General features: G+C 39.9%; 4 protein-coding genes across 4 annotated transcripts; 2 read left to right on the top strand and 2 right to left on the bottom strand.

Moving 5' to 3' along the window:
- The first annotated feature begins 611 nt into the window (after nucleotides 1-611).
- On the top strand, nucleotides 612-3,870 carry LOC147056681 (homeodomain-interacting protein kinase 2-like). The gene is made up of 2 exons (XM_085912904.1): nucleotides 612-975; nucleotides 2,157-3,870. Exon 2 carries the CDS (start codon nucleotides 2,277-2,279, stop codon nucleotides 3,462-3,464), a length of 1,188 nt encoding a protein of 395 aa, XP_085769030.1. The 5' UTR covers nucleotides 612-975; nucleotides 2,157-2,276; the 3' UTR covers nucleotides 3,465-3,870.
- On the bottom strand, nucleotides 3,593-9,781 carry poll (polymerase (DNA directed), lambda). The gene is made up of 9 exons (XM_085912903.1): nucleotides 9,706-9,781; nucleotides 8,783-8,933; nucleotides 8,414-8,708; nucleotides 8,107-8,218; nucleotides 7,670-8,005; nucleotides 7,360-7,533; nucleotides 6,668-6,796; nucleotides 5,172-5,340; nucleotides 3,593-5,099 (listed from the first exon to the last, which is right to left on the bottom strand). Exons 2-9 carry the CDS (start codon nucleotides 8,895-8,897, stop codon nucleotides 4,738-4,740), a joined length of 1,692 nt encoding a protein of 563 aa, XP_085769029.1. The 5' UTR covers nucleotides 8,898-8,933; nucleotides 9,706-9,781; the 3' UTR covers nucleotides 3,593-4,737.
- A 196-nt stretch (nucleotides 9,782-9,977) lies between these two features.
- On the top strand, nucleotides 9,978-14,004 carry dpcd (deleted in primary ciliary dyskinesia homolog (mouse)). Its single transcript, XM_085912267.1, has 6 exons — nucleotides 9,978-10,385; nucleotides 11,099-11,179; nucleotides 11,254-11,378; nucleotides 11,486-11,619; nucleotides 12,019-12,121; nucleotides 13,134-14,004. Exons 1-6 carry the CDS (start codon nucleotides 10,322-10,324, stop codon nucleotides 13,236-13,238), a joined length of 612 nt encoding a protein of 203 aa, XP_085768393.1. The 5' UTR covers nucleotides 9,978-10,321; the 3' UTR covers nucleotides 13,239-14,004.
- Nucleotides 14,005-15,343: 1,339 nt separating this feature from the next.
- fgf8b (fibroblast growth factor 8b) lies at nucleotides 15,344-20,834 on the bottom strand. The gene is made up of 5 exons (XM_085911938.1): nucleotides 20,105-20,834; nucleotides 19,948-19,984; nucleotides 19,281-19,461; nucleotides 17,539-17,645; nucleotides 15,344-16,146 (listed from the first exon to the last, which is right to left on the bottom strand). Exons 1-5 carry the CDS (start codon nucleotides 20,161-20,163, stop codon nucleotides 15,856-15,858), a joined length of 675 nt encoding a protein of 224 aa, XP_085768064.1. The 5' UTR covers nucleotides 20,164-20,834; the 3' UTR covers nucleotides 15,344-15,855.
- Between the last annotated feature and the right edge of the window lie 1,493 nt (nucleotides 20,835-22,327).

Here is a 22,327-nt window from a genome sequence, read left to right as displayed (position 1 = left end):
CTATTTTTAACCCTCATGTAACGTACAAATTTACGGACATGATTTTGGATTTATTATGTTTGACATGTTTAATATGATTCATCTTCAGTGTTTGTTTGTTTGTTTGTTTGTTTGTTTGTTTGTTTGTTTGTTTGTTTGTTTGTTTGTTTGTTTGTTTGTTTGTTTGTTTGTTACTGGTGGTGATACTTTCGTCTGTCTGTCTGTCTGTCTGTCTGTCTGTCTGTCTGTCTGTCTGTCTGTCTGTCTGTCTGTCTGTCTGTCTGTCTGTCTGTCTGTCTGTCTGTCTGTCTCAGTCTGTCAGTCATCGCAATTACTTGGGTTCAATTTGATGCCAGCAATTTAAATCTCCATAAAGTGATTATAATTCAGACAGACCTTTACATCACATTTACTCTACACCCGGGTGGGTAGTTAGAGACACAGCATCTATGTTGGTACCACTAGGAAATAAACCCTGCCAACGTTTATTGAATTACCGGTTTTAGAGGATTATCATTTGAATGTTTGTTTTAGGAGAAAAGGGGGTACTACGTAGGCCCCGGAGCCTCAAACCAGCCCCGCCCCTGCTGTTACGTCACATAGAGTTTCAGTTGTCGCGTGGTGGACGACAATAAAACAATAACAGCCGCGCAATGAGAAGTACGAACTACCAAGCCGTTATATTCATCCATTTATTGCTCATCCTCAGCTGGTGACAAGCTGCTGGTTGACTTTGAGCTAAATCGAGGCGGGGTACACCTGGACTGTTCTCCAGCCAATTGCAAGGCGCAGATTGAAAAAAAGAACAACCATGAACATTTAAACTGGAGATCCGTAGCCGAACTCCCTGCTAGTAGTTATAAATCTACGGCCATCATGCCGCCGAAGGCGAGTTACCCAACTTGAACTTCATAATATGCCATTTTCTTACCATCTAACATGAAAACAATTCATCGTGCATGAATTCCCTATCTTCAAGTGCATCGTGTGACCCAGGTGAGTTAAATATGGCCACAATTGTTACACTAATAAAGGTTGAACAACTGTTTAACTCTTGGAAAATTGCATGCCGATCGAAGATCTGACGTTTTGATAGCTGTTTATGGTTTTGCCCCACAAATTAAACCGTCTTCAATCGGGTTTTCACATTCTGAACTGACTGGTGTGAATCATTACAAAATCAAACACAGTAATTAAATGTAGCGAATAATATTTTGAGCCAACGGACTGACGAATGAATTGCGCATGCGCAATGGTTACAGTAAATGAAGCCGAAATGAGAACGTTGACGTGGTCTTTAAATCGCCGTATGCGTAGGATGAACAATCCCGACGATTTTACCCTCGCAAATAAATGTTAGCCCTATTTAGTTCGCACATTGCATGTTAACATGTTTCAAAATGTAAAATAAATTTAAGTTCATGGCGTATTTAAAAAAGGAAATAAATGTAAATAAAATATATGAAGCAAGAGATTAAAAGGTTTCGAACAGTTTATGTCAAATAGCTTATAACGTATGAATTGTCATATTTAAAAAATGTAATGTGTCCGCAAATTTAAGTCTTACCAGTCACATATGTGTGTTTGATATTATTTATTATTTATTTAACAATTGGAGATTACAGGAAGAGTAGATCACATTACAATATGAAGAACATCATGCTCGAGGCATAGAAATGAAAATTATACACATAATCCATGTATATTTAAACAAAAATATTAGCTTCACTGCAAGCAAATATGCTTGAACTCGTGAGTGAATCCAATAATGAATGACTTCCTTTCTATAAAGGTACTTTTGTAACCATTATTATAAGATTAACCAAATATATGTTTGATTTTTGCACATTTCCCCCAGCAAAACCAAAAAGACATTCTTCCAAAGTAACACAAAGGGGGAGGGTGTGCTTATGTAAATGTGGGTTCAATTCACATTGTGTTCAAACCAATTCAATGTGCTGAACAAATGTAAATTAAAACTAAGTCTGAATCTCACGCTGTTGTTATTGGGGACAAGGTTAAAAGTTTAGAGTCTTTTATCATTATTCATTCAACTTAATAAAAATAGTGTGATGTCTTGGAAAATACAAATGTATGCTTGAATTTCTTTTGTGTGTGTGTGCATTTTTTAAAAACATTTATAGTAAACAGTAATATGTATCCTTCTCTCTCCTCAGTGCTGCTGTAACATCCTGGCAGGCCAGATATTAGACAGCGACTCCTCACCATACAGTATCCTGGAGTTCGTGGGTGAAGGTCGCTTTGGAAAAGTGGCCAAGTGCTTAAAAAAGTCCACCATGGACACAGTGGCAGTGAAGATTATTAAGAAAGGTAGAGCTTTTATCAGAGATACCGAGAAGGAGCTTGCCATGCTAAAGATGGTCAGTGACTTAAACCCAGACCACGCCAATATCATTAAATTCTTTGAGAGGTTTGAATGCATGGGTCATACCTGTCTAGTTTTTGAGATGCTCGACTGTCACCTGTTCAACTTGCTCAGTGGACGAGATTGGGAGCCGATGTCTCTGAGTGAAATCCGCTCCGTTGCCAAACAGTTGCTGGTGGCCTTGGATGCTCTGAAGCGTCTTGGCATCCTACACACAGATATCAAACCAGACAACATCATGTGCGTCAACAAGCGGGACTGTCCCCTCAGGGTAAAGTTGATCGACTTTGGTTTAGCTCTCGTAGTGTCCAGTGTCCAACCTGGGATGAAGATCCAGCCTAAAGGTTACCGAGCTCCAGAAGCCGCCCTTGGCCTTCCCTTCACTGAAGCTGTGGACGTTTGGGGCGTCGGTTGCGTCTTGGTGTTCCTTTACATTGCTGACAACCTCTTCCCAGTTGACTGTGAATACCAGATGATGAAGTGCATGGTGGATGTTTTGGGTCAGCCAGATGATCACCTGCTCCGTGCTGGCAGATATACCAAATGCTTTTTCACTAAGCTGGAAGCCAGTGGAGGTCCACAGTACAGACTGAGTACACCAGAAGAGTACGAAGCAGTCAACCATATCACACCTCTCGAGTGGAACGGCTTCATAGAACCACCCAACTCTCTGGAAGCCCTTATCACCTTTTATCCCGCACAGGCCGAGCTGGCGGAGTTGGCGGACCGGAGGGCATTTGTGGAGCTTCTGAAATACATGCTACATCTTGACGGAGACCAGAGGATCTCTCCCCATCAGGCCTTGCAGCAGCCGTTTATTACAATGGCTCACCTGAACGAAGATCCTGACCACCAGTGCAATGGTTATTTCAGCGCCGCTTGCAGCATGATGAGCAATGTGCAAGAAGAAGACTGCAAAGATAAAGATCCAGAAAATCAGTGTTCTGAAATGGACAAACTCATTGAGTCAGCAAAGCCTACTTCCCTGGATTCCAGTCGTACAATTTTAAAGAGAATTTCTCAACTATGCGGCCGAATCGCCCCGTTATTTTCTTGTTTTAGCCATCCATCAGATGACTGCACGGTAAATGCTTCTTAGATCTTTTCTTATATATTTTAATGTATGTCTACTTCTAGTAAGTCCTTTACTCATTTAAAAACTCCAATTCCAATGAAGTTGGGGTGTTGTGTAAAAGCTAAATGAAAACAATACAATGATCTGCAAGTCTTTCTCGATCTTTATTCAACTGAATACAAAAGTGAGATCTTTAATGATATTTTATTGATTTCATGCAAACATTCATTCATTTTGAAATCGAACCCGCAACATGTTCCAAAAAGATAAGGGCATGTTTATCGTTATTACATCATTCCCCCCCCCCCCTTTTTTTTTTTGTTCTTCACAACAACATTCAAGAAGCCTTGGGAAACTGGAGATAATTGTTGTGAAAGTTGGAATTCTTTCCCACTCTTGCTTGACATACGATTAAAGCTGCTTAACAGTCCGGAGTCTCTGTTGTCATGTTTTGTGCTTCATAATATGCAGCACATATTTTCATTTAGAGACAGGTCTAGACGATGGCAAGCCAGCGTAGTAACTGGTAGGCTTTTACTATGTGGCAAAATCCTGTTGCTATTATTCAGAGGTGGGCATCGTCCGGTTGTTTCGGAGTTTCAGTCCTCAATCCACCTAGTCAACCCTGAAAATAATTTCCATGTCATGCAGGGCCCGCACAAGCACACAGTCAGCCAAATAAATGGAAAGAAACTGACAAAAAACTCACAAACAAGGGCACAGCGTGGTATCTGTCTGTAAATGGGATATTCCCATGTTTCAGAAACTGGGATTTGGACCTTAACCCAAATACTGGGTTTCGACCCTTAACCAGGCATAACATTCCTGTTGGTGAGTCAGCAGCATTGGCCAGTCACTACCCATCAACCATAACCATATAAGATACGGTTTGATGATCTTTTGTTTCTTTCCATTTCTTCCTGCTGGCTATCAACATTCAACCTGTCTTAGATTTTAAAAAGAACAACGCATCATTGTCCGGCCGGACTGCCAACCAGTGGTCCGCGACCCTCCAGCGGTCCGCAAAATTCGATATGGAAAATAATTGTAATAATTTAAAAAATAAAATTGATTTATTATTTGGACTTGATTTATTTTCCAGCTAATTTGGGGAATTATTTACCCATCCAAATGATGTCAAATGTAGCTGATAATCCCAAAATAGACATACAGATGCAAATAAATAGCCTCCTTTGGTGCAAAATAAAATAATATTCCGCCAAAGCAGTGGTCTATAAATTGCTTCTTGGATATAATGGTGGTTGAAAACCCCTGTTGTAATCCTGGTTATTGTACATCACCAGTCCCGTTCACAAGGCTCTCTGTATGGTATACCCAAAAGTTTAAAAGCGTCACTTTCTGTAGGTGTAGGAAGGGGAATGCCAGCATACACCTTGGCGCTACCTTGACGCACCACACTTTGGTTAAGCGAATGCTCTGACAAGCTCATGTTCTTCGTCTTTGCCAGAGCCCTCATGGAGCGGTTGAAATGTGCAGATCCGGTGAAATACAGAAGCGCACAGGCAAACTCATTGTGGGGCACCACAATGACATCTAGCCTGCGATGGCGGCGGTCTGGTCCTGGCAGGCGGCATACGCCCATGTATTTCTTCTGCTCTCCATTCTCCTCATGACTCACTAGGTCATCAGTCAAAAAGCCTGAGTGGGGAAAATAAAAATCTTAACTTGAGTATGTATGGATGTCTATATCGAAATTCTGACAGAATTTACCAGTGTCATGGAGGCTCTGGAGCACTTTAGGGAATACACCTTTGTGGGATTTTCCATCAGGATGTGAAATAAGCACGTCCACATCTCCACATGTGCTCTTTCCTCTGCGGTATGAGCCGCATGCCATTGCCACCAGGCCAGGATCAATTGCCAGGGCAGCATCCCTCACCTGCACAATTGCACATATTAAAAACCTGATCCTGTGTGATCCCTGTTCTGTTGTTTTTATAATATTATGTATATTGTCTACAAGTCATGTTTACACATAAAACTATCTGAACATCTGTAAAGAGGAGCATTGTTATTTGTTTTGTTTTTATTTTGGGGTACATGATTATATGTATATGAATAACCTACATGTGTATAATAAACATGATAGGTAATTTATAAAGAACAAGAGCTACTACGAGATATGTTTTTTTCAATTTCTTCCGCGCTGAACTCAGATACATACATGTTGATGATTTTTTGTTTCTTTCCACTTTTCTTCAATATCTTTGTTATATGTTCAATAAAATCAACCAATCAGTCAAGACCAGCCAGGGCTGAGCCTAAAAGGAGCAGACTTTAAAAATGGGGAGCGAGGAAGTTGGTTTATCTGGAGAGTATATTTATTGAGCTGTTTGGAGGGGTTGAACTGTGACCAAAGGTGGCATTTAGCCAATAATAAAGGCTGGCCCAGAAGCAGCCATGCAAGTCCAAGCCATGACATCACTTCCAGCATTTTTCACAGATGAGCTTGTGTGTTTTGGATCAGAAGCATTGCCTTTCTTTCGCCATAGTTTGGCCTTTTCAACATTTTGGTAGAGGTTAATAAACAAAAACAAAACCTGTGTTGCAAAATGTTAGTCTCAACTCTACTTCTCGGCTAAATCCAATCTGGCCTTCCAATTTTTTTGGCTGATAAGTGGTTGACACCTGGTGGTACGACGTGTAACTTTCCTCTTTTCATGTCTTTATTGATGATATAACTCATGATGAACGCGCAGAATTCTGAAGTCTACAAAACCGGATTTCTATGGAAATGTACAGAAAAATGCATCCAAACAAATAGGAAAAAGCTACATCCTCCAAAAATATATTGACCCAAAGCATATTGCCAACACAACAAAGGACTTCATCGGGTGGAAGGTGTTGGACTGGCCAAGTAAGTCACCGGACCTTAATCCAATTCGGCCTGTATTTCACCTCTTAAGGAGGAAACTGAAAGTAGAAAACTTCAGAAACAAGACAACTGACAGTAGCTGCTGCAGTAATGTCTGTTCCAATACTTTTGCTCTCTTGAAAAGTGGGTGCCATTAAACAAAAGGTGCTCTGTCCTGAGTTTTTTAACGCATCTAGATGTCAATACTGTGAAGGGACAGCTGGACTTCTGAACTTGTGTCTCATTTTTTTAATTTTGCAACCCAAATGTCTTTAATATACTACAACAAAAACAAATGACTTGAACTTGTCATTCCAATCATTTTGGAGGGGACAAATGAATATCTATTTACCACTTTCTCAATGGCTGCAGCTTCATCCCTGGGCATTCTGTCTAGGAAGTCTTCGTAGTGCTTGAGTCCTATTTTCTGACAGTTGCTCAAGTGAGCTTTGGTGCGAATGTCCTCCAAAGTGCGGAATCCCTGATGAATAAGAAAACATTGACAATTGTATTGATTGTCTTCATACCGAGATTAGACTTTCTTTTTTTTTTTCACACCAAGGATGTTCCGGCTTTAAATCTTAGCTCCTTTTGATGTGGAGTTAGCACATGGTTTTCTCCAGACTGTAGCCTTGCCTGTGACCTAGCAGCCAGCACATAATAAGCTCAATACAGTAGAGCACAGGGGTCAAACTCAAGGCCCGGGGGCCAGATAGGGTCCGCCACATCATTTTACGTGGCCTGCGAAGACAAATTGTGCATCAAATTTGTGTGTGATTACTAGAATGACAAAAAGTCTTCAGTTTTAAAACCATCTTTTTTTTTTTTTTTTAATATTTGACCAGTTTTTCCTAGTCTGATTTGAAAACGACTTATTTGTCAGTTTGTTTTGTAGCTTATACTGTCTATAATATGAGGTGCTCATACATTTATTTGGGTTAACAGTCATAATGGCCCTCCGAAAGAAACTATGACTACAATGCGGCCCTCGAAAAAAACGAGTTTGACACCTTTGCAGTAGAGGATAGAGAGTGAATGTTTGACCTGTTGGTACCAAAGCTGTGCTGTCTTTGCTCCTGCACCCCAAATGTTCGTGAAAAGCTCCAATATTGGCACAGCCTCGCCAATGTGATCAAGCTTGCGCAGATGACCACTTTCCATGATCTCGTCAATTTTGTCCGCCATGCGTTTGCCAATTCCTGGGATAAGGCATGCCTCCTGAAACGGTCGGGTCGGGTGGGGGGTAAAATATGAGGAATTGAGGGCATCATTACATCTTGTGATATATATATATATATATATATATATATATATACATACAGTATGCAGTATCCCGCATCACTTGTTTGCTTACCTGATATGATGTAACCGGCTTGTGATAGCTCTTCAATGCATTGACAGCTTTGGAGTACCCCAATGCCCTCCACTTGTCTCCCTGGTGTGTATAAGCCTTGGCCAGTTGTTCTAGTTTGTCAGTGATGTCTTTGTTGAAGTTATTACTTTTGGACTGAGAAGACTGTGCGCAGACCCACTTCCCTGAGACCGCCGTTTGAGTGGTAGGGCCTTGACCTGGCTCAACATTGAGCTCAGTTGCCTCTTCTTTGGGGTGTCGGCCTGTGATGAGAGCTTCCAGATGACTCTGACTGACTGCGTCATCTTCACCCGGCACTACTTCTTTGTCTGATACACTCTGAAACAGTTCGGATAAAAAAATTGTCCCTTTTGACAGTGACCACATTTACTCAGAGAATGGTAAACTTGGTATTTTTTAAATAAGTACCAGCCACTGACCATGTCTGATGTCTCCCCTTGGTTGCTTGGATCACACTCTGGCTTGAGAGACGCTTCCGTTGCACATTTGTCGTCCTCCAGCGAGTCTTTTTCTTGTTGCGTTTCAGAATTCCTAAGAAGAGAGATGTCCAAAGACTGACAATAACAGGACCAAGATAACATCTAAGTCAAACAGGCTCCTCTGGAATGTTGAGAAGACAATATAAAACCAATATAACTGGAGCATCTTATACTATTTATAATACACCAGGTAAACCGACATTCGATTAGTTTGAACCACAGCAGACAAAGTATTGATAGGCGTTACCTCTTTGGTAAAAGACTGTAGCTTGATTCATCCAAGAGTTGTTTCTCACTGATACAGGAGCTTAACCAACTGCATTTTACAAGATGGACCCCAGAAGGCATTGCATTCACTTTGATGAGACGCAGAGCCCTATCACACTCCATGTTGTCATCAACAACAACATGAGTGACACCAACACATAGAGACCTCACTGTCTGGCCTCCGTTCTGTTGAATTTGTCTTTGGAAGATCTGACATCTTGCATTTCCTATCCCTGCAGGCAGAATGTACACTGAGGTACCGATAAAGGTACTTCCTGAGAAAAAGGAGACAAAAAGAACATGAAATGAGGAGCATGATATAAAAACAAAAAATCAAAAAAGTACAAACCTGTCACATCAAATTCAGCAGATTTCTTCTTTAAAGGAGGAGAATCCTTTCCTTGAGAAGCTCTGGTCTTTTTAACTTTGGGGAAAGCTTTCACAATCCCGTGACGTGGTTCCATCTTCAGAGTGAAATGGGCAAGCCAGGGGCCTGCTGCCTAGTTAACATGATTTAGAATAGACAACATCGAGTTATACATGAGAAAATATAAGTATATAAGATGCTTTCAGGATGTTTTTTGATGGCCGTATATGTTGATTCTATAAATATAGGACAGCCATCAAAACTATTCGAAGTACTACACATATTGTTTTGTTTTTTACAAAGTTGAACTGACATTTTCCAATTTAGTGTGTTAAGCACGTCTGCGACCCCTGTGTGATATGGATGGAAGATGAGTTTTAAAAATGGACTGAGTGGAGGCTTGCCTAATGGGGGCGGGGACGCTAAACTCCACACGGGCTGCAAAGTATAAACTGTTGAGCTTTTGTGATCGGCAGTGAAAGGCATTGATCGATACATGCCGATCATGTTCTTTTCCACGGCCAATTACTATCCTAGGCAGAGCGATCGGAGCACCACTTACGTAATCTTATACACCAAATTAATGTAAAAAAATCGTAGGTTCGCTACATTATCTGAACTATTATATTAACGAGGAGCCAGTCATGTGTTCGTGCACACAAACCTCATCGTACCAAACATGTTTTCTTTTTGCATGTTTGACAGGTCCACAATCATGTCTTAGTTTGAATTTAAAATGCACTGTACTTTTGATGAAGCATACATGAACGATATTATGTTAGCTGTCTGCAGTCGTAAATGTGTCGGTGGATTTTATTCATTGCGACAACCGATTGTGATTGTACAATAAACATATTCGTCGTATCCTAAGCACTTTAAAAACATTTGCAATGTTTTGCACTTACCACTGCCCCGGAGGAAACTGTTCCTGGTTCACAAAAAAAGCGAACATTTCCGGTTCATTTGATTTTAATCACCGATTTGAATTTTTGTTTCAACCCCCCCCCCCCCCCTCCTTTGCGTTTAAATTACATTATTGACAAATAATTGGCTATTATAATGTACGTTTTATTGTAATTCATGAACAACACAAACACAAAAAGATTTAGAAATAGTGCAGGAGTTGAGCATCAAACACTTCCGGGTCTTTTGTTTTTACGCAAATGTTTTTATGCATTGTTGGAAATTGTAAGCGATAGGTTTTGATTTTTTTTTAAGCAAGATGATGTGTTTTTTGGGATGTAACTTATTTTTATTTGTATTAAAAATGCAATAAATGCATCTCAGAAAATATGCTGACAGAACCTTTAACACGGCTCCGGGGAGCATGTTGATGACGTCTGATGACATTTCTTTCAAACCAAACATATTTCTTAACGAGGGTGTGAAGTTTATTTCTTAATTAACATAAATTTAAACTTGATTTGTTTTCACTAAAAGCTCTGTGTTAATTTTGTTTACATTACTGTGAGTTGCCGTGGTTACGGGTTGATTCCGGAAGTTTCTCTGCACAACACAACAATGGCTGTGCAAAGCTGGATCGACAACTTAAAATCGTCAAAGAAAACTGCATTAATTCACGATGGTGAGTATAATGTGTTGAAACAACATTTTGTGTATCCGTGTGTTATTTAAATACAACTTTCTGTGTCACCGGTTGACCTGATCTTATTTGCTTCTATTACTGTTTGTTAACGGAGGTAGGAGAAAAGCTCACCCCAAATTATTTTAGCAAATCACAATACAACTATACATATAACAAGAATCATCAACATGGCTATGCACCACTTTTAACCAGTGGTCCTATTCGTCAAATATGTGTGCATCCACTCTTTGGATGTTTCTTTCCACTTTGGGACGACACTGCAGACTGGCTGCTAATCAATAGGATAAAGTGATTGCAAAAATATTTTCAGGGTCAACGCCAGTGACAACTAGAGAGGACTGCTTGGTTGATTGAACGATGACTTTTAAACGTCATGTTAGATACAGGCAGCACGATTGAGTGCTAGTAGTTAGCACATTTGCTTGTTTGGTGCTGATCAATCAAATCCGATATTCATAATTAATTAATATTCAGTTAATTTGCACATCAGATAAATGTCTCAAAGTGTTGGACATATAGCACTCACCGTTTGAATCTCAGTCCCTTCCTATTTGAAGTTTGCATGTTCCCCTCATTCTCATCTGGTACTCTGCCCCCCCCCCCCCCCCCCCCCCCTCCATTCTAATAACCTTCATATTTTGGTTCTTTGAAAACTAAGTTGGCCATATGTTAATATGTACCCTCTCCATAAGGGAAAAGGAAAATCCACTACCTCTTTGGAGATGGAAAAGAAATGGCAGAAGAGTATGACTTAAGAACAGATGAACTTGTTGGTAAGCAGTGCACACCACACGCCATCCACTAGCCATGAGATGATTGATGTTGTGGAATATTTGGTGCGTTGCAGTGCGGAAGTGGCGTCACAAAAACACACTTGGAGCGCAAGGTCAATGGGAGGTTGAAGTTGGGGAGCCGCTTATTGGTCCCGTCGTCTCTTCGGATGCCGAGATCCTAAAAGAGAACTGCTCGAATGTATGTTTTCTCTCTCCGCAATCTTGAATCCAACTATAGGACTGTGTATTTTTGACCGTTTGCACACACTGCCTGACTCTTAAGAGACATCTCTTTTATTTCAACAGCCTGTGTTTATGCGTAAAGATACAAAGAGCAGTTTTCAGTGGAGAATCCGGAACCTCCCCCACCCAAAAGATGTTTTTAATGTTTCGGTGGAAGCAGCTGAAAGATGTATTGTCATAAAAACTTCCAACAAAAAGTAAGTATGCTTGAACACCACCACTTATTGCAACTCCATTGTTATTCCTATAGATGGCACTGTTTGCTCTACATTACTTTTACTAATGTTTCCCCAACTTTTTTCAGGCTCAAACATGTATTATACATAAAAAAAAAAAAAAAATCATTCAATATTCCGGCAAACACAAATGTCACAAAAAATGAATACCCAGGTGAAATATATATACTTTATGCCATCGAGTGCCAGAGCAAGGATGCAATATTTGTTTATCATTCCTATCTGGACCAATAGAGTGAAATTATAAAAAGAAAATTTCAGGACACATCTGATTGATGATCTCACAGCACACAAATGTGCCAAGGCATCATGGAATCATTGAGACTGTTTATAAAGCTGTCTATACTTGTGCATTACCAGGTATTACAAGAAGTTTGCTATTCCTGATATGGATCGAAGTCAACTCCCGCTGGACAGCTCTGCCTTAAGCTTCACTCATGCCAACAACACTTTGATAGTCAGTGTAAGTGTCCAGTCCAACAAAAATATTGACTGTCTTCCGCTTAAGACCTGTCTCAAATCTCACTCGTACTTTTTTTGTTTTTTAAATACAAGTTGTATTTCCGCATTACGCATATCATGTGCCGATTATAAGAGGGAGCCTATTCAAACTGACATAGGATGAGAAGCAGGGGATACCTTGGACTGATCACCAGCCACCAGCAAACCACACAGATACAGAGAAAGACAACAAATGACATTCACGTCGATTAGGCCGTCATACTTACTGTGCACGTTAACGTGTTTTGCATCCATGGACGCAACTGGGGAAACGTGCAACGCTTACACAGAAATGTCAGAACTGAAGTTTCAAACAAAGAATGTCGCCTGTCTCACTACTTATCCATCCTGTGATGATGACTTAAGTAATTATGCTCTTTAGCTAACAAAAATTATGTTAAGCTAATAAACATGCAGATTTGCATTGTCAATTTATTTTATTTGATTATGTTTATGTTTTACAATTAATATACCAAGTAATTATGTCATGAAATAAATATGAATGTATATAAAATTCTTCTTTATGGATAAGTTAGGCGGTTATTTCTGAGATAAATGAACAAAAAAATACAAATGAGTAAATACATTCAATCTAAGGACAAAATGAAAAAACTTTCAATAAAAAAAACCCCACAATTATTTCCTATACTTAATTGACCGTTTTTTCTTGGTGGTGGGGGGGGGGGGCAGCTGAATGAATGCCTCTTTTATTGCAGTAGTCTTGATTATGTCAATGCTCTGTAGACTGGAATAAAAAATTGGAGCAGGCCACACTTTTCCCACTCCCTATCCTAGAGCAAATCAGGATTTGATTAGTCATAATTGAATTGTAGTTGTGCGGTAATGCATCTTTATTCTTTCTTCAATATTCATTTATACAGTTATTTTTTATTGTTCTTTATTTGTGTGTGAGTGCGCATGTGTGTGTCTATTAGACTACGATGACATTTTCCTCTATCGTCACTCTCGTACAGTACAAGAAACCCAAAGAGATTTTAACCCTCGAGCAGGAGCTGATGAAGGAGCTGAAGAAGTTAAAGGGGACCAGTGAAGGTGACATCGACTGCAAAACTCAGTGAATTCCGAAAGACAGAGAGAAAGCCATATTCTGGTTCTTTTTTTGGTTTACGTATAAATGTGTTGAATTCATGCTTGATTAAAGTCTCCTGACATGTTTTCCATGGATGCTTCAAATGGTAAATACTTTCTTTCTTGTGGTTTCCTACAGTATTTGAAAATTCAAACCACTGACAAGCCTTGACAAATAACATTTCTTTCATTAAAACATTAAAATTGTTGAAAGTTTAGATGAGAACACTGTTTTAATATGACTTTGTTCCATGCTTTCTGGCTTTCTCTCAAAGCCAGCGCCCCTGCGGTCTTGATGGGAGTCACACAACCAAGCCAGCCTCCTTTCATTGATGTGCTTGTAAAGCACTCAAAACACACATTGACCTGTTCGTTACGGGGTCACTCTTACGAGCACATCCCGTTTGTGTTAACTGAATACCTTCATGTTCCTTGCATGTCGCAGGCCACCCTGAAAGCCATTAGTGGAAGTTTGGGGATGGAGGTAGATCGTGCATATGGAACTCTTTCCATTTTACCTGAGAGGTTTCGTGAGACTTCGGGATTGTTCTCACCATCATTCACGCAAATTTGGCTTAAGTACAAAACAATACACAAGACTTTGTTCCACCTTGTTATACATTGTCAACATGTTAGGGTCATCCAAACAACCTTTTTGATCTTATTTATCCATCCGCTCATGTTTTTGATCCATTTTCCCATCCCCATTAATGCTTTGAAATGACAACAGAAAATCACATTACTGTGTCATAATAAAGTTTTCTGCACGGCAAATTTGCTTTCTGTCTATTATTGTCATGTAGAATTTGTGCTGTGGAAGGGTTTGGTACAAAACGCTGCCTTTCGTGCAGGCAGCACGGGTTTGGATTCCCCGCCATGACCCACGGCTGTTCCCAAACTCGGGTAAGTCATGTCTGGGTTGGGTTAGGAAGGGCGTACCAAAAGCATATCAAATATATTGCGATGGAACAAGCTGAAAGTAACAAGTGTTGGCTAAGGACATGCCTTGGTTATATTTTTTTAAAGCAAAAAATGACATTTTTGGGATTACAAAGAAAAAACTTACCCAAAACAATCAAATGTAAAACATTAAAAAGTGTTCCAAGTTCAAACCCCTTGAAATGTTGGCTTATGATGACTGTCTTTAGAACAGCACGTTTGCTGTGTTTGTGGAGTCACTTTCTCCGAGCTCTGCCGATGTTTCAGATTGCTTCAATGCGGCTCAAGCAGGCATAGTGACAATAAAAATGCATAAAAAAAAAAAAAACATTCAATTATTCACTCACTTGATTGTGTTTAAGATTCAGTGCTTAAATTCTGTAGTAAAAACAAACAATACTTTCACATTTGATTTTCCAAAGGCAAAAGAGTATTTAAATATGTATGTAATCTTCCGCTACACCAAGACTGCAAAGGCAATTCCTTCCAAAACCTGAAGACATTCCAGTGTTCCAAGCTCAACAAATTGACCATCCAGCTCATGCATTGTGAGGGAGCGCATGCAGCCAGGTCCTTGTGTTCAGTGTTGCTTCACTGTCGTCTGGCCTCTGACGGTCATGCTCAACTGCTTCTGGGAAGAGGTTTCCTTTTTCTGCCTCCCTTTCACTCCCGAATGCCTCTTCCCAGCCTTTCGCCCGCTTTCAGTTCATGCCACATTTTGCCACACAGGCCCTGATGTTTTTTTTTTTTTTTTTTCTTCCCCCCCTTCTTCACCCAGCCTCCCCTCCAACCCCTCCCTGTGTGACTGGCTTCTTTTTGATAACTGACCCCTCCTCGTGTTATTATTCGAACCCACTATTGTATAACATGGCCTTTTATATGAGCTTTCACAAAGGCCCATTTGATCAGAGGGTTACGGTGTGCGATCGTGAGAAATGCAACTACATGGTGGTAACCTTTGTTTGGGCCAAAATGGTGGGCTGACCTCATCGCTTTTAACGCGTAGCTCCAGCCATTCAGATCCAAGTCTCACTTGCTGAGCACATTCAACTCTGTGGCCTGTCACAGATATTGCCCCTCAGTTATCTGGGTCTCCAACTTAAAGGGGGAAGACAACATTTTTTTTTTTTTTTTTTACAAACATTCATTCGATTCCAAAACAATCACGAGAGAAAAGCCAAGGTTCTTTTGAGTGGATTCTTTAGTGGTTTTAATATACACTCTACAATAAATATCCATTTGATGTCATTTACATTTTTACAGTAGAAATATATTCGTAGATATTGGACAATTCCAAAATGACCTCTTAAAGGAAATTAGTGTCAAATGAAACTCAGATGCTTTAACCAGAACAGTAAAAACAGATAGCTGCCTTGTTTAGCTTCATCGTACTTGAAACATTCTTTACCACTGAACATTTAGCCTTGAAATCGCTTCCTATCAATTCAATGTCCCACTAATTTAATGAGAAATCATATCTTCTCACTAAATCGGAAACAATTATCATATTAGACAGTCAACGTGTACATAAAATCCAGAGTAAAGAATGACACCAGGAGTCCATAAAAAAAGAGATAGTTACATTTGACTGTGAAATGTGAATTGTCCCCCCCCCCCCCCTAATTTCAGAGTGGTTTGTCCATAATGGTTTGTCCACATCGTCGTTCCTCAGCGGCCCACAGAGCGCTGCTGATGCGAATGTTTAGTCCGCTTGCTTAAAGGAAGAACAGAGAGTGGAAGAACATCAAATGGTCTCTTCTCACTCAGCAAGTGGCCACGAGGTAACCGCTTCATGAAGTGGGCCTCTCTCTGGTGCTGCTTGGTCTTTGAGGCCTTCCTTGGACGGCCCTTGCGTGTGAAAGCCATGTACCATCCTTCGTATTTAGCGTTCTGGAGCGCTGTGTAGTTATTTTCCAGAACAATTTCGGTGAAGATACAATCTTTACCTCTTCCCTTCTTCTGTTGGGGGCATAAAGTAGATGTATTTTGATACCCAGAAAGTGGAAAATTTTATACCATCTCACGCTAAAAATTATGTAAATAATGCAATTTGAAGTTGTAAAAAACGTCATTTTGTGTGACAAAGGGACAGAGCCTTGCCGTAAACAGTCAAAATCCAAGAGTCATTGATGCCTCCAGAAGCTTGATAATTGCTAACAAATACCACAAGATGGTGGCAAACCACTACATTTGTCTAAATAAAGCTCCTCAACTCACAGTGACATTAGTTGCTTGGTACCAAGATGCCACAAGATGGCGCTAAAGCAGTACTTTAGTTTTATAGCTGCGAATCCTATGTGCAGCAGGTCCCTTAGTCTGGGTTTCTTTCCTGGGTTGATTTAGTCTACATTTGATACAGTGCAGTGATTGAAATGTGAATCCATACACTTGTCTCCTTATCTAAACTACAGTATTTGGAATAAGTTTGTCCCAATTTCTGTTATCTGTCAGATAGTTTGTTATATAAACAGTAGAGTGGGCATGGCTGGAATATACCCCCTTTTTCTTCTGCCTATCATAATTACCTCACTTATGATTGAGCCTTAAGAAATCTGCCTAGAAATAAGTTCCGGGCAAACCTTTGCAGACATGTTCTAAATTCTTATTCAAAACCTGTTTTTTTCATGCAAAAACAATTGCAACAAATTATCCCAAAAAATCTGTCATTTGTATCATTACATAAAGATCAAGTTAGATTAAATAGGGGCAGCACTTCAATATCACCTTGATGATTTTCATCCAGTTTTTGTCTTGCATAAGAGTTTTTTTTATATATTTTTTTTAATGCATCACTATTTTATACCACGATGGGAAGTATTCAGTTTGAAAGGAACTCAAGCCTAGCATGTAACTTCTCTATTATTCCTTCCCAAAATGTCTGTGTCACATGTTTTGTTTGGATATTGTGGTCATCCACCAACCAACCACACTTCATTTTTAACTATTCGAAGACTGCATTGATCTGTGAATAAAACTGAAAATAGTTTCCAGATCTGTTGCAAAGGTTTCTCCTTTTCAGCAGTGCTTAGGTGTGGCCGAAATACTGCTTTACACATGACTGCAAGTTTTGGAAGGATCCTGCATTTCTTTGGGTCTCCAGAGATACCAGCAGCTTCAAATACCTGCTTGCTGCTCGTCGGTGGCTTTTTAACTGCTTCTCTCTTTAAACAAGACATTGGCATTGCAGAAACTTTCCTTACTACGCCTGCAAATTATTTCACAGGACTAAAATTTTCTTCAATTGTCTATAGTGTTGTTTTTTTGCAAGCCATGTACTATGCCACCTTTTTCATTCTAAAGTGGTTTCTTCCACATCATTTTTGTCATTTACGAACTAATTGTGCTGCTTACCTTTCCAATCAGCTTCCCTCGCTTATTCATGCAAATGTAGTATCCACTCTTCACCCCTCTGATCCGTACACGACTCCCAAAAGAGTCTGTCTCCACCTCGAGTTTAGCTGCATAAGCAAATGTAAAGCAAATAATGAGAAGACGTGGTTTAAGCAATAATTCTGGGATGTCTTTTCTCTGAATGAACTCAATAAACAGTGGAGAATGTCACATCCATGTCATGAAAGAGGAAGTCAACCCCCAAATTTTCTTTACAATAATTTGTTGCATGTGCCCCCACTAGTCTAAACACGTCATTCTGATTAATATTATGTTTGTGGAATATGAGTTAAGCAGCAAAATTCAGCCGTCTTTATCCAGCTTAGAGGGCGGCCATTTTGCCACTTGCTGTCAACTGAAAATGACATCAGAGTTTAGGTCACAGGTCACAACCAATCATGGCTCAAATAAAAAAAAACTGGTGAGCCGTGATTGGTTGTGACCTGAGAACCAGCAACTGTGACGTCATTTTCAAATTGCCACCCGTAGAAATGGATAAAAACAGATGGATTTTGCATAGTTCATATTCCACTAATGAAACATTAATCAAAACAAAGTGTTTTGATTATTTGGGCTGCACAAAACACATTATTATTGTAAAGAAAATGTTGGGATTGACTTCCTCTTGAAGAAACTTGACTAATATTTAAAAACATCCTGTCCAATGAACCACAATTGCAAAGATGGCATCCATTCACTCTTGTTTTGATGTAGCAGGGTGAGTAAATGGTGTACTTTGATGCACTTCAAATGAAAGAGGAAGAAAAGCGCCGCTGGGAGATTTGGGCCACTTACAAGAGTGACACCCACTTTTATAGGTATGTGTTAGGACTCGTGTGTGGGTAGAGAAATCCAAAAGACAAAAGAGTCCATGATACAATGAACTGAATACACGGACCTCGCTTGCTTGTATATATTGAGTTCATGAGAAAAGCGATAGAATTTATCGATAGAATGAGTCTCCAAAAAAGCAGACATTCACTGGATAAATGGAGGCTGTGGTGGAAGCCAACCCGCTAGGGGTCAAGGCTTTTGTTACAATATTCTTTTCGACAATAGTCCGCCTCGAGGTTCTTCAAAGTAAACCGCAAGCACATAACTTGTAAAAAATGATGACGCTTAACTTCCAGCTTCTTTTGCAATCACTCATAGGTCTTACTCTGTCAAACGTTTTCAAGAGGCAGCCAACATCGATGATAATAGAAGCGGGTTTTTTTTTTTTCACCACATACAGTGTGCGCACTGCAGGTGAATTTCAACCACTGGTTTTCTTTTTCTGTTAAAGTACTGTAATAACTTAAGCCTTGCAAAACTTAACATCATCAGTCCGAGGCCCTGGAAAGTCTGACATAATCAATCAATTTAATAATAGTTTCAAAGTTCAATTTTGCAGACATTTTATTCAAATATGAATGTTTTTAATGCAATTACACTTATATTAGTGAGTGGCCACAGGTACTCCTGGTGTCAAAGCTTTCTTGTCCCCCCCACCCACCGTTTCTAAAACCCATTAAATTTGAAAATAATTAGCGTCCCAGGTGTTCCTAATATTGTGAACGCGTTAATGCAATGTTTTTTGTATATTTTAATACATTTTCAATTCTCCGAGTGTAGATAGAAAAGTATCTGTGTTTAAATTGAATTTAGCTGTCGTTAAAAGTTCTTTCAAATTTGGTTGCCGTGTGCCCGTGTGCTTCATTTACCGTGCGCCGCTCCATCGTCCCCGTTTGCGTTGATCCTCTTGTTGGACAGCACCTGGACGTGTTTCCCGCTGGTTCGACTGTACAGTTGATAGGTTCGAGTCAATCGGCGGCTCATCCGGTCCGACAGCCGACTCTGCTCGGTGACATGGTGCTTGAAATTAGGAGGAGACTGCACTGTGTTCTGCAGGACAACAGTAAGCACACGCATTGATTTCATTTTTAACATTCAGCAAATGTGGAGGACCACACGATTGTAAATGGTTTTAGTTCAAATTGATTTTTCTTCTTCATTGTATTATATATTACTTTTTTTTGTTTTTTTTCAGTGGCCTTTGCGGCTCTTTTAATGATTCATTCAGGGACCCTCGGGGATGACAATTCCCCTGTTGGTTATTTTCCTTTACCAGCAGTGATCTTTCACCCCCTTCTTGACTCCCCCCACCCCTCAATACAGCCGTCCACATATGTTTTAACAATCACCTGTCAAAGTGGGGTCTTGCCACTTTTCAAGATGTTTGAATTTTTGCCAATTGCCGTAGCCGTACTAATAAAATGTTTTCATTATTATTGCAATCCAGTGCAGACGTGTAATGTACGAAGTGTCTACGTTACCAGTTTACCCATGTGAATTATTATCAGGAGGTTTTACTAAAGTGAAATGCGTTACCTGTGCGTAAAAGCAAAGCGCTGTGAACTGAAGTAACCTGTTGGAGGAAAAAAAAAAAGAAAAAAAAAAGAAAAAAAGGTTAGATGGTCTGGCCAGCCTTAATTTAATAAAATGTAAGAAATAATAATAATCTAAGTAATATTTTTTTTGTACTTACAGATAACCAAACCTCGATGCTCTCAGCCTCATCTTGTAGTAATTCAAATATTGATTCATGAATACTCCGCTGATTCGCTGCTGGAAGGTCTAAAAAAATTAAGCTCCCCCCTGCTTCGAAATCCTCTCCGATTCAAGCACTACTTGTATGGCTGGAATCAATAGGTCCAAAACCCCTCAGTGTCCCATGCAGGTGAAAGTCCGCAGCATTCATCCAAATGAATCAAAATACGGCAATCCAGAATGAAAGTCCGGCATGAGCGCTGCTGTTCACTTATGGCAGTTGGTAAAATATTGTTTAAAAAGTTGTCCCCCCAAAAGTATCCAAATACATCTTGAAATCTTCATCAATTTGTTGTGACAGTCCTGTAGTGTGAGCGTTTACGCACGGAACTTTACGCACCAGAAATACGCACAACAAAAATGACAAGTAACCAGATCCACAACAGCACTAAATAAATTCTAAGTATGTGTCTCCTTCGATATGCTGCACGTTGTTCAAATAATAATAATAATAATAAAAAGTCCAAATGTCACTCTCCTCTCGCGTGTGTACACTCTCCGGTCCAGCAGCTGCGTCTGCCTCCCTCCAACATTTAAATAGCTAAACTTGCGGGAGAGTCAACATCCTCGGCGAGAGCAGGCGGGGCCTTCAAGCTGGAGCGCATTTGAAACCGAATACTTGTTTAAAATCTTTACATGGACCAATTTGCCTCAGGAGCTGGAGGTGAGAAGTGAACCAGTGGGTTTATTTGTGGCTTCATGTGCAACCGCATGGCATGTATCATTGGTGCCCCTTTTTCCCCACAGCACAAACCACACTAACCATATGTCAATGACAATGGAGTGTGTCTTAGTCCATGCAGAAATCACTTGGCAATTGTTTTTCTATTAGCACAGATGTCCACATGGAAAACGTTCTTGGCATGTACTTAAGAACATCTCCAGTTACGTTAACATATTCCCTGGCTGCAGGTTAGAGGTGCTCTGCCTGTCCCATAGTGCAAACCTCGATGTACTTTTTCATCCTACATATGTAAGTAATATGTATTCCATGTGAACGTATGACACAAAATGGTTTTCTCATGACATATAGCTGCATGGATACAAACGAGTTCTCTCACAATGATTCCCTGTAGTTTGTCACAATCCTGGTTTGATTTTCAGGAGTTTGCGGAGGACCCGCTGTGCTTTTCTTTTCAGCTTTTGTGCATGGAAAGCATGCAATTACATTGTACCTGTTTGGGACACAAATGGCTTCCTGCAGAGCCATATGACCGTTTGACATTTGTTTGGTCTCTGCTGGAAGCTGGAACTGTGGACTTCATTGTGTGAACTTTCAATTAACATTTAAAAAAAAAAAAGTTCTCATCTGAGGTATGATTTCCATCTGTTCGATATATCTGGAGGATAATTCTCACAAACGACAAATACGTATTCTCTGTTAATGTGTCAAATATATTTATTGTTCAACTTTCTAGTGAATATGTAAGACATAAATGTAAAGAGTATAATACGTTCCTTTTAGAAACAATCAAGCATGGTAAATAATGTAAACAATACCTTTAAGAGACATTGAACACATTGAATGATGTAAAAATGTACTGTCCACATATTTTTATCCAAAGTCTTTTATCTTGGTCCAAATGGTCCAATCAAATGCTTAGCTTGAATTGGCTTAGCAACTAAATGAGCCATAGCACATTGTATGACCCCTGCTTTTGCTTCATAAATGCAGTCCCATTTGTCACACACACACACACACACACACACACACACACGCGCACACACACACACACACACACACACACGCACACACGCACGCACGCACGCACGCACGCACACACACACACACACACACACAAAGCAGCGAGAGAGAGTTACATCTAAAATATATATTATAATGTGAGTTGAAGCTGTCATATAGTCGTAAATCAGTCATTCTAACCAATGCAGGGGATTTAGGGGGTGAAAATGGACCTGCCTCATTAGTTCCAGTGGGACGCTGGAACAATGGATTTTGACACCTGGAACAATTCAGCACCTTGTTCAGCTTTGTGCTGACCCCCCTCAAGCAATCCACCCACATGCTTGATAACTCATCATAACATCAGGTTAGTTTATGCACCAGTACTTTCAAGAAAGAAAAGTCCTCTTGTTAAAGGATATGACATTTTCAATCATAATAAAAATGTTATTTATGTTTGTCAACCATTTTCTTTCT

The sequence above is a fragment of the Syngnathus leptorhynchus genome, chromosome 5 (genome assembly GCF_054491065.1).
Source record: "Syngnathus leptorhynchus isolate UIUO chromosome 5, UIUO_Slep, whole genome shotgun sequence".
Classification (NCBI taxonomy): Eukaryota; Metazoa; Chordata; class Actinopteri; order Syngnathiformes; family Syngnathidae; genus Syngnathus; species Syngnathus leptorhynchus.
The sequence above is the reverse complement of the archived record's forward strand: the minus strand, read 5'-3'. Positions and strand labels throughout refer to the sequence as shown.

Bases quoted from the DNA above. Each gene is read 5' to 3' on its own strand.
- LOC147056681 (XM_085912904.1), top strand. From the start codon at position 2,277: ATGGACACAGTGGCAGTGAAGATTATTAAGAAAGGTAGAGCTTTTATC.
- poll (XM_085912903.1), bottom strand. From the start codon at position 8,897: ATGGAACCACGTCACGGGATTGTGAAAGCTTTCCCCAAAGTTAAAAAG. The intron at 7,534-7,669 runs GTAAGCAAACAA...CGACCGTTTCAG, and splicing joins AGCCGGTTACATCATATCAG to GAGGCATGCCTTATCCCAGG. The intron at 5,341-6,667 runs GTAAATAGATAT...GCAATTGTGCAG, and splicing joins CTGCAGCCATTGAGAAAGTG to GTGAGGGATGCTGCCCTGGC.
- dpcd (XM_085912267.1), top strand. From the start codon at position 10,322: ATGGCTGTGCAAAGCTGGATCGACAACTTAAAATCGTCAAAGAAAACT. The intron at 11,379-11,485 runs GTATGTTTTCTC...TTATTTCAACAG, and splicing joins TAAAAGAGAACTGCTCGAAT to CCTGTGTTTATGCGTAAAGA. The intron at 11,620-12,018 runs GTAAGTATGCTT...GTGCATTACCAG, and splicing joins ATAAAAACTTCCAACAAAAA to GTATTACAAGAAGTTTGCTA.
- fgf8b (XM_085911938.1), bottom strand. From the start codon at position 20,163: ATGAATCAATATTTGAATTACTACAAGATGAGGCTGAGAGCATCGAGG. The intron at 17,646-19,280 runs GTAAATGAAGCA...TTGCTTATGCAG, and splicing joins GGACGATGGAGCGGCGCACG to CTAAACTCGAGGTGGAGACA. The intron at 16,147-17,538 runs GTAAGCAGCACA...TGCCCCCAACAG, and splicing joins GAGGGAAGCTGATTGGAAAG to AAGAAGGGAAGAGGTAAAGA.